The sequence below is a fragment of the Aspergillus pseudotamarii genome (genome assembly GCF_009193445.1).
Source record: "Aspergillus pseudotamarii strain CBS 117625 unplaced genomic scaffold BDV38scaffold_53, whole genome shotgun sequence".
Classification (NCBI taxonomy): Eukaryota; Fungi; Ascomycota; class Eurotiomycetes; order Eurotiales; family Aspergillaceae; genus Aspergillus; species Aspergillus pseudotamarii.
This window is the reverse complement of record NW_022475067.1, coordinates 210,285-221,010: the sequence shown is the minus strand read 5'-3', so window position 1 is coordinate 221,010 and position 10,726 is coordinate 210,285. Positions and strand designations below refer to the sequence as shown.

The following is a 10,726-nucleotide window of genomic DNA, read 5'->3' as shown; positions in this document are numbered from 1 at the left end:
TGGTCCCCTCTCATTCTTACACAACCTGTGGATAAGTCGGGTTGGCTAGGAATTTTTCCAAAGTTTCATACGTTACTGCCTATTTATTCTCACTCATATTACCTCCCATATCCACCGGAGAACTAGTCTCCTTTCAGCTTAGTGGCCCATGCCTGACGCAGAGGGAAGTGGTAGCTAGTACAGTAATCATGGTGCCCGTACTTCCCGTACATATTTTACCTCGCCATGACAACCCGATCCAGTATCCTTGTCATTCATTAGGTCGATGGAAGTACCACCCCGACTGACTTGGATTTTATTTTATTTTTTTTCTTACCCTTTTGCATTGCACTAAACCCTGTATAGTAATCTATCCAGAGTTCAATTAATTACGGAAACCTCGTAATCAGTCCAGTTTGGCCACACCATCTTATGAACTAGTTACCAAGACCATACACATTTCCTGCGCAGTATCTTCCCCGCCTTCACTTTGCCCCATTCCTAGTGGGTGGTTAGGAAGTTTTCTTTCCAAACTCAAGTACCAGCTTGTAAGAGCGCTGTAATTTGATTATTACACCGAAAAATACCACAACTCGCCAATATTCTTCCGTACCCAACCCAATTTCCCATTCCTTTGCCTTCCGCCTTGGTTGAACTAGAATTGGCGATCAACCACACATAGAGTGAGTGCACAAACCCCCCTTCGTCCACTCTTCTCCCGTGCCTCCCGAGGGTGTTGAGCAATGGATCCCTTTTGTCCCTCGAACCGATTTTCTTTTTTCTTTTCTTTTTTTTTCATTGATTATTTTCTCATCAGCTCTAGTTTTTAATTTTTAATTTTTTGTTTTTTTCACCGTTGTTGTGTACAAAAAGAGGTAAGGAATTAAAAAAAGGGAAAAAGAGAAGCCTAGAGCTGAGAAGGAAGGCGGCACACGACGCGGCGACCACGGCGACGGTTGCAATGCGACGCTAAGCCCGACTTATTATTGGATCTGATATGGGTCCTTTCTTGGACGGAGGCAGTTAAGTCAATTGAAAGTCCGTAGATGATGATGTTCGCTCATCACCACGACGAGGTCATGTCCGAATTTCCACCCCCTCTCTCCCTCCCTTCCATCTCCCTTTTCCTTTCCCTTTTCGGTTAGGACGGTGACCAGTAGACTTGACCTTAACTAGTGAGTGAAAGGTTTTCCCACTAGACCTGAACTGGGGGGCTGCTGACTGACCCTGTTCAGTTTAGTGAGCCTTCCACTATTCCGTAGCATGCATCCACTTGCTTTAACCCCCCTCCCCGTGGCTCTGACATCAACCGGTATTTCAATTCTCTTCAAGACAAAGCAGAGACAATCAAACCTGGATGACCAAACCGGAACCGACCCAAACGAGTCCAGAAAGGAGGATCAGCCCTCTGGACCTGCGTCCGGGTCAAACTTTGTCTATCCTGTATGGTCATTGCACTTTCTCCGGACATGGACTAAAGACCTACCCTGGCTCATCAAGCGGAGATGTATGAGGTTTAGTTATTATTTGCTGGATGAGGATGATGTCTTGACTTCATCCTTCATTATTACTACCTTTTTTTCTTTTTCTTTTTCTTTTTTTTTTTTTTTTTTTTTTTTTTTTTTTTTTTTTTTTTTTTTTTTTTTTTTTTTTTTTTTTTTTTTTTTTTTTTTTTTTTTCTTCCTTTTTTTTTTTTTTTTTTAATTTAGTGTTTCTTTTTCGCCTTAATTCAATTTAAATTCACCTTTTTTATTTTAATTTTTTTTTCCTATATGGTTTGATTCCAGAGAGGGTCTGGGGCTTTTTAATTTTTTTTTATTTGGCTTTTTGATTCTTTGGACTTTCCTTTTATATTAGATTTTCTTATTTTGCTACTGGATATATGGATTTTTCTATAACTGGATGTACTTGCAACTTCTAAAAGATTCAAGTACATCTCCGTTCTCACCTTCCAATCTATACCAATTCACAACACTGTGATCAAATACTACATTGATATTTACTTAAACTTGGTCTGGCCTTCTTTCAATTAATCTTCCACCCCCTTCAGTGCCTTCATTCCACCGACCAAGGCACGATCTACATTCACTGGGCCCGCTACTGTTGCTATCCTCTTGAGACCTTCACGGCATTTTTTGATATGAACAAAAGCTGGATCCATCCTCCACTTTAGTGTTCAGCAACTCCCTCCAAATAATTCCGTGCAATTCCCTTTTGGTCTACCACCGCCAACACCATATATTTCCCCAGACGGTCTCGCCACTTGGAAGTGAGCGACTATCAGTGTCAGCGATATTGAATTGATACGTTCATTAATCCGCCGTTGATGCCAATGGGAGTTCCATGATAAGCTGTGTTCAGCAGTATTACCTCAACAATCTCACTCTTCTATTCTCAACCTGCCAACCTCCTTATGTCTCTTCCAGTCTTCTCAACACAGTCGTATTCCTCTGTCCCACATCCGTTCACCCCCACCATACCTCTCTATTCCCGGACGGAAGATTCGACTTGTGCAAAAAAACGACATCTCGAAACAGTTTTGGAGGACCCTGATCACCACTGGACCGCACCGTTCAGGGACGGTCTCCCTACTCCCCCGAACGATATGGCCGGCGTTGCGTACAACAGCATTCCCCCTTCCGGCTATGGCGGTAAATTTGGTGGAGTTACACTTCCCCCCTACGCCAAAGCACCGAATTATACGCGCATGGCATCGGACTACCATCACTCTACTGCCTCTGTACCGCAGTCGAAGCCGCCGAGTCAACCCTCTCTTCAAGACGCCCCGTCTTCTGAACCAGCTAGCCAGAGGAGAGGAGGTTCTAAGTCGGTTGCTTCTTATTTGCAGATACCGTCATCTATCAACAATAGCAAGGGCAATCTGGCCGACTTTGCTGCTCAGGTAAGAGCTCATTTTTTTTTTACTCTGATAAGCTATGTATGCTGACCCAGGCAGATGACATGCTTGTTCTGGTTTGAAACTACGGCCAAGTTGAATGATATTGAAGAAAGGAAGAATCCTCTTCTTTCCATCGTTCCAGAAGCGATTCCGTCCGCTGGTTTTCTAAAATGGGTGACAAACATCCTTTCGACTACGCAAGTGAGCCAGAATGTCATTCTATTAGCACTTCTCTTCATATACCGGTTGAAGAAATTCAATCATCGAGTTCGAGGAAAGAAGGGTAGCGAATATAGGTTGATGACAATTGCTCTTATGCTAGGAAATAAATGTTGGTTTGAACATCTTAAATGCTAGTATTCGAAAGGTGCTAACCAGCGTCTAGTCCTCGATGATAACACCTACACAAATAAAACGTGGGCCGAGGTTTCTGGAATTTCTGTACAGGAGATACATGTTATGGAGGTGGAGTTTCTCAGCAATGTGCGGTACAATCTCTTCGTTTCGGAGGAAGGGTGGACGCAGTGGCATTCGAAACTCAGTCTTTTTGCCGACTTTTTCAACAAGGCATCTTTGTCGCCAGAATCGAAGGAACTAGAGTCATCAACTCCAGCACCTCGTATCTCGCCAAATCTAGGAGCTTCTCAAGTGTCGTCCTCGCAAAGACTGCCCTCTCCTCCCAATTCGGATGTTCTTCGTGCTCAGAACTGGAGCTTACCATCAAACGCGCCAGCCTACGCACCACCTCCACACTTGGCCAAGGAATTCCCGCCGATGCCTTCTAAGAAGCGGACCCTAGACGACTACGTCGAGGACCAGCCATCAAAACGAGCGGCAATGTCAACTACTTTACCTACATCGATGTCGACGCTTCCATCGGCTGCTTTGACCGGTGTCCCTACTTTGCCTCCAGTCTTGGCAGCGACATCCGCTCCGCCGGCGAACAGCTTATCTGGATCGATGTCACGATTGCCACGTCCGAACTTCCCACCATCTTCTAATGCCCTAGCTCCGGGCATTCCAACCTCTGTGCTTCCCTTTCCCTCCGTGGCTAATCGCGCAATGCATTCGGTCTACAATCCTTCCACCAGTTGGGTCCCTCAGCTGCCACCAACTCAGGTTCCTCCCATTACGAATGGATTGTACAATCCTTCGGTGTCACTCCCAGACCCTGCAAGGCAGCATAATAGTCCGTTTGGCGTCACCTCGGCCACTATCTCACCCGCCATCTCTGCATACTCGAGCCACACACCTCAGACTAACTTGTCGCCTTCCTTCTTCCTTGCAAACCGCAACTCACCTTACCGACCTGTTCGCAATTTCAACACCTTGTTGATTCCTCCACCCTCGTCCTCACTTCAACAACAACGCGCTGTTCCTTTCGAGCATATGCATTATCAGCCTCTCGGTAAAACCGCAGCTGAGCGCAAGACAGGCCTGTTGCCCTACCTTCACCACGAGGCTTGGCCGCAGGCACCTTTTCTTCAACCCACCTTCCATTCAACTCCGCACTATTAAAGCTCATTGACATCTTCTCTTCATGTTACGATTGAATCACGACCCCGTACGAAAGAGGTGTTTTAGCCTTGATACTACTATTTTGTTCTTTTTCTTTTCCCCCTTCAATCCTGTATCTTGTACAGCTTACATTTCTCTTTTCCTTGTTATTCTAACGACCTTGCATTATTATGGCGTTCAATATTATAGACGGCTGTTGCATTTAAGAGCCAATGGGATCACTGACGATCAGGGAGGGGCGACCTTTTTTCTTTTTGTTATTTGGACGAAGCATGGCAATGGCGTTGATTGCTGTCTCCGTTCATACACCCATGTTGAACATCTGCTTGCATTGGCATGTTTAGGAGTTCACAAGTGACACTATTAAAGAAGTACCTAAACAGGCTGATATTGGTCTGGAAGGGATATAAATGTATGAAAACTATCTCAATCCATATAAATCTGGCTTTGTAACAAACAGCCCCGTTCAGCTTATCCACCGCCTTCTAAGTAAATAATTCTGCCATATAATGAGTGCAGCAAGTATAGAGCAATTGACCAATGGCAGAAAAAGGAATCTTGTGGCTGCCGTGAATAGATACTTATGGATAGTACTAGGTAGGGCCCCTGGAACAAGAATTCTCGGTACAAACTCACTGGAAAATCACATAAGGAGATATGTCTTCAGTAAAGTACAGAAGTTATAAAATGTTAAAAATTAAGACAGGAAGAGGAATTTTGGACCTACAATACAAAAGGTCCTCGTCCTCGCCGGTCCGACGTATCTCCGGAAACGGGCCTCAGGCGAGCCTCCGAAAGATCTTTGGCCTGTATCTCACTCACGCCGAAACCCGTTGATATCCCTTCAACGACGACTAAACATTGCAAATCACCATGCCACCCAGGCTTCAAATATTGCCTACCCAGTGGCAGCGCCCACTTTCGAAACCTCTTTCCGCCATTTCGTCCCTTTCCCTTCTTTTCCCTCAGCTTCAGCAACAAAGCCGCAATGCTCACATTCTAGCTTCCCTTTCCGATACCCCGGGTGCCTATAACAAGCGGATCAGGAGAGGTCGCGGTCCGGCGTCAGGGAAGGGTAAAACCTCCGGCAGAGGTCATAAGGGTCAGAAGCAGCATGGAAAGGTTCCAGCTAGGTTCAACGGTGGTCAAACGCCGGAAATTATTGTTCATGGCGAGAGGGGGTTCACAAATGTGTAAGTTTCTTTATTTTCTGTATTCTTGCTCTCGCGGCTTAACATGCTGCCGCCATTACTGGGACTGCAGATGTGGAAGGCATCATGAAGTTTACTGACTCCGGCCAACACAGCTTCTCTCTTGACCTCGCCCCAGTCAACCTCGACCGCATCCAAGAATGGATCGACCAAGGCCGCATCGACCCTACTCGGCCCATCACCATTCGCGAACTGGCCCAATCGCGCTGCATCCACCAAACAAAAGAAGGCGTAAAGCTTCTCGGTCGAGGCGCTGAATCCACCCTCAAGCAACCCATCCACATCGTCGTTTCTCGCGCCTCGGCAACCGCCATTGCTGCTGTTGAGGCTGCGGGCGGATCCGTTACTACCAGATTCTACACTAAATCAGCAATCGCACGTATCATGCGCCGTGAGATGCACCCATTTGTGTCTACGGCATGGACAGATGAGAGTGGCAGCGAGGGGTTGAACAACGCCGAGGGAGCAGAAAACCTGACCGAGTCTACCATTATGAAGGAGATGGGCTTCCAGTATAGGCTGCCCGATCCGACGAAGAGAAAAGACATCGAGTACTACCGTGATCCTGCTCACAGGGGTTATTTGAGCCATTTGTTGAAGCCTATGGAGGGACCCAGTTTGTTCTTCCGCTCGCCGGTTGAGAGGAAGACTGCTGCTGGTGTTAAGAAGGAGAAGGTCTTGCCCGAGAACAGACTTTGGTAATCTGGTGCTTATGAACAGTTTCACTAGCAATGTATTTGGGGAATGGTCAACAAACATTTTCCGGCGGAGAGATTTGCGTGCCCCTCTATCATCCTGGGGACGATGACCGCGTGATACATTATCTCTGCACTATGTATTTTTTCCATCGATGTTCCCTTTTTGTTTTGACAGCTACTTGTATAAATATGCACTCTAGATACGTGGATAGGTTGGATCTATTTTGATTTCTCTGCTTCCCTCTTTTGCATTGGTGTAGCAACTCGCAGTGTACTCAGGTCTAACGTAGTGTCTCTGCCTGCTGTGGGATGTTTCTGGGTTTATTCTCGCTATCATTCTCTTCGATGCATACCCTGGGTGTCGCTGCTTCCGTTTGACCCTACTGTGGTGTTCCAGTTGGTGCTGTCTTACAAGTTGTCTTACTGTACTTGTATGCCTAGTGGTTCTCTTGAAGGGACCACCAAGATTGCGCGGCCGAAACAACTATTCCACATGGAGGGATGGTGGCTGTGGACAGTGGCCACAAGCTAGTAGACAAACATGTCAGCTCGCACATGTGACCATTGAAGGCGCTAATGGTAAGATCGAGATCCGTGAAGGTTTCCTGGAGAGTCCTGAAATGCCTTGGACGGAGAGCATGAAGTACAAGGGCAAGTATGGCACAACTGATATCTCAACAAAACTATTCACACATTCAACTTAAACCGGAACATATCATAGTCAAAATAAAAAGTAACGAGTACATCCCATTGTCCATATATACCAGACGACCCCAACCCATAATGCTACCATCCCCTTGAAATGGCCTACTTTTTCCCTGCCTGATATCTCATAGTGACCCTTTCTCACCACCCCCAGACTAACACACTTGGTTTCATCCGGCGTCGGCAGTTGAACAGCAGTCCCCCTCTCCAAGTCACCAAACAATTAATCATCGTTCGTTCCTCTCTACTGGTCATGGTACTTGCTTGGCTACCAGCTCACCTGCAGTAAGGGTGTGTGTATCTTCGTCGGGTAGCAGATCTAGTGTAGCTTTGAGAGTTATAAGCTTACTTTACTCTATAATAGTATTCGGGGTCGATGATGGATGACTGGCTGTGAGAGTTTATACTATTCTGGATCTGCTAGATGATACTCACTATTTGAGCCTAAATATTTATATTGCATATTTTTGTTATGATTGGCTGCCTTATTGATGTTGAAGTCTTGTCGGAGTCACGGAGTGATATTTCATTTATTAGAACGGGGAGTCCAAGTCTTTTGCGATGTGGGTGGTTTTAGAATATGCCTATTCAAGGTTGACTTTACCGGTGTGCACGATGTGATAGCTTTTCTCAACCCAGTTTAAGAATTTCTTTTTCTTTTCAAACCTCCTTCTAGAAGGCGAATGCTATTATAACTAGAATTCCACTAACTGCACAGTACAGCACAGCTACCAGCTATATAGTTACAGGAAAGGAGAATATAACGGTGCAGTAAATGAGACCAGCCAAACGCCATGCTTGTGAAACCAAGAACCTATCCTTCAAAGATACCATGACCAACCATTGCATGAAAAGTAGTAACCGACCAGAACAATCAAACCCATCATGTGAGACCCCCAAGAGCGAACAGAATGATGTATGCAGGAGCCTCCTCCATATACCGAAATGTGAACATATAATAAAGTCGCAAGCAACAAAAACACAAAAAGAGAGGGTATCATAGATGATCACTAATCCCGAACACCAGCGCTTGTTCATATCATAATAGCGCCAGTTTTGATCATCAGTATATCGTAAGTCGAAATGCAAAGCATCATATCCCATATTTCAAGCCACCCCACCCAAGCCGGGTTAGAGAGCAATACGGAATGGATAAAAAAAGAAATGAAAAAAAAAGAAAAAAGAAAAAGCTTCACAGCTTCCAGATGGTGTCGGCTTCACCATCTTCGCCCTTTTCAGATAGTTCCCGCAGCCAACGGGATGAGAGTACATCACGGATGGTCCAACGTTTTTCAACGCTCATATTCAAACAACCCTCGATCAACTCAAGGGCGTGCTCCCGGTCTCTGCGAGCCAGCGGATCTGTTTCATCACCTAAAACTGCCGTCCTGTCCCAGTTCCCGCTAAGAATATGCGACTGAACGCGGGGCGTGAACGGATCTTGGAAGGGGCGAGACCCAACGAGCACAGTGTAAGCGATCACGCCAAATGCCCATATGTCAACCGACGGTTCAATGACACCACTGGTGGAAAGAAGCAGTTCTGGAGATGCATATTCCAGGCTTCCTGCAACACTAGTACTTGATCCAGCAGGGCCGATCGTTTTAGGCGGCGGCCGATCCGCAGCGTCGTCGTATGGGTCGGGAGAGTCACCCCCGTTATCTATGTTCATCCATTCTGCCATTCCGAAGTCACACAAGACAAGGTTCGATGCTTTCGTTCCGTCTGGAAGCTCAATCGGGTCCAGAAGGCAGTTCTCCAATTTAATATCTCGGTGCACCACTCGGGCGTCTTCATGCAGGTATCGCAGTGCACACGCTAACTGATACGTATATTTCTTTGCAAGCTTCATGTCAAGACCGCGCCGGTTTTGCCGGATAAGATCGAAAAGGGTACCGCCAATGGCTAATTTAGTAAAGCAGAATGTCGCGTAGTCAGTTTCGTAGACAGCGTCAAGCGTGAGAACATTTGGATGGCTGAGATATCGCCAGACTCGAACTTCATGATCGAATTCTGCTTGAACCTCATCGTTCTCCTTCTCATTCTTCCCTGAGACTTGCTTCCGCACGATCTTAACAGCCAACCGTTTGGTTCCACCAGTTTCGTCTGCTTTGTACGCCTCCTTTACCGTACTGAACCCCCCAAATCCAATCTGTTTTCCCAGAACATACTCAGTCCCGACCATTTGGCCTTCATCATCAGGCTGTGGCGCAGGCTCTTCGCCACTGCTCCACATTGAAAGGAACATGCTGGCGGGAGATTTGCCGCTCGAAGCTGTTGATCGGCGGGAGCTCTGGCGAGTGGAGCCTCGAAACCCTCTTGTTTTGCTTCCAAAAGGGGTTATGACACTACTAGACCAGGAGCTGCGGTCATCAAGTGAAGCAAATCCTTGCACAGGAGATGCTACGCAGAAAGGTGACGGCAGGGCGCCTTTGGATCCTTCAGGAGGGGTACGCAGTTCTTCTGTGATGGGGGAAGCCGTGGAGATCGATGTCAACGACGTGGGACGATCAATTGCCGAATTCACGCGCATGTCATCATCAGGACTACTCAGAAAGCCTTCATGAGAGTCGAAGCCCCGCTGAGCCCTGTATCCGTGTCTCGGATAGTGATCGTCGTCCTCATCCTGGGGTAGCGTGTTTTTCAAGCTCGAGCCTTTTGCCTGGAACCTCTGGGGTCTGGTCCTTATAACTCCTTTTGCCAACGGCTCTCCCAACGCCTGGGGCTGTCCGGAGTCGAGGGTGATGTTCGGGTCGAAGCTGACGGAACGGCGGCGGCTGTGAAGGAAGCTGTCAAGCGGAGATGATTGTACATCCTCAGGTCTTTCCGGGAAGCTAACATCTTCCTTAGGATGATCATCATGTCGGGGTACCGAGATAGGGGGAGTCGCTGAATGCAGACTGCTCAAAACACTGTTGTCTTCATCAGTACCGTAACGGCGTGCGCCAGATTCGTGAAAGATGTTTGTACGGTCGCCCTCGATACCAGTTCCATCATCCGTCACTCTCCTGCCTCCTGCCTCACTTCGCCATCTAGGTCTGTGTGTAAGAGGGAAAGAAGTGTCGATCTTCAACCCTGCCAACGCACTGTTCCTCTCTGTATGAGCCATGCCCTCACAGAGAGCACGAGGTCCTCTTAATCGGCGATATTAAAAGGTCAAAAGAGAATAAGAAAAGGAAGAAGAAATTCACAGTCCTCCCAGTTGATAGGTGCAGTGGTGCAACATCGAGAGGAATCAACGTTGAAAAGATGTATAAGAAGCGGCCCGTTTAGACAGTTCCGGTGGGGTAATGGGAACAAAATAAAGGTTAAATGGTTTTGAAACAGCACGCCCAAGTGGTTCTCTTAGTAATATAAATGGTATACGACGTCAGGTAGCAACCACCCAGACTGATGTGAGTGAGAAGAAGAAAGAAAAATCGTCAGACTGGGACGAAAATGGGCAAGAATGGGCATATCGGGAGATAACGGAAGGCGATGTCATTGCAGGATCGGAAAGTCAGCAGCGGGGAAACGAAGATCATGTAAAATGCAATCATCATTGACCACTTACCAACCATTAACAGAGCGCCCAGCGGAGTCCCGTGGGCCGGCCCTAGTCTCCTTTCGGCCCTAGCCTTTAATGTATCACCTGACCCACTGGGAACCCTCGAATTAAAGCCCTAAGCCGTTCACCGGTGAAGCCCCAGCCAATCGGGACGCTAAACAGTTTAGAC

At 46.9% G+C, this 10,726-nt stretch overlaps 3 protein-coding genes across 3 annotated transcripts; 2 read left to right on the top strand and 1 right to left on the bottom strand.

Moving 5' to 3' along the window:
- Window positions 1–2,055: 2,055 nt before the first annotated feature.
- BDV38DRAFT_161047 (putative mucin) lies at window positions 2,056–4,629 on the top strand. The gene is made up of 3 exons (XM_032051785.1): window positions 2,056–2,881; window positions 2,936–3,209; window positions 3,264–4,629. The coding sequence occupies exons 1-3, from the start codon at window positions 2,393–2,395 to the stop codon at window positions 4,394–4,396; spliced, it is 1,896 nt and encodes a 631-aa protein (XP_031910594.1). The 5' UTR covers window positions 2,056–2,392; the 3' UTR covers window positions 4,397–4,629.
- A 640-nt stretch (window positions 4,630–5,269) lies between these two features.
- Window positions 5,270–6,309, top strand: BDV38DRAFT_273542 (mitochondrial 54S ribosomal protein uL15m; the record flags this gene model as incomplete). The annotated part of the gene is made up of 2 exons (XM_032057691.1): window positions 5,270–5,589; window positions 5,703–6,309. The coding sequence occupies 2 exons, from the start codon at window positions 5,270–5,272 to the stop codon at window positions 6,307–6,309; spliced, it is 927 nt and encodes a 308-aa protein (XP_031910593.1).
- Window positions 6,310–7,585: 1,276 nt separating this feature from the next.
- Window positions 7,586–10,490, bottom strand: BDV38DRAFT_255096 (serine/threonine-protein kinase). Its single transcript, XM_032055388.1, has one exon. The coding sequence runs from the start codon at window positions 10,117–10,119 to the stop codon at window positions 8,203–8,205; it is 1,917 nt and encodes a 638-aa protein (XP_031910592.1). The 5' UTR covers window positions 10,120–10,490; the 3' UTR covers window positions 7,586–8,202.
- Between the last annotated feature and the right edge of the window lie 236 nt (window positions 10,491–10,726).

Bases quoted from the DNA above. Each gene is read 5' to 3' on its own strand.
- BDV38DRAFT_161047 (XM_032051785.1), top strand. From the start codon at position 2,393: ATGTCTCTTCCAGTCTTCTCAACACAGTCGTATTCCTCTGTCCCACAT. The intron at 2,882-2,935 runs GTAAGAGCTCAT...TGACCCAGGCAG, and splicing joins TGGCCGACTTTGCTGCTCAG to ATGACATGCTTGTTCTGGTT. The intron at 3,210-3,263 runs GTTGGTTTGAAC...ACCAGCGTCTAG, and splicing joins TCTTATGCTAGGAAATAAAT to TCCTCGATGATAACACCTAC.
- BDV38DRAFT_255096 (XM_032055388.1), bottom strand. From the start codon at position 10,119: ATGGCTCATACAGAGAGGAACAGTGCGTTGGCAGGGTTGAAGATCGAC.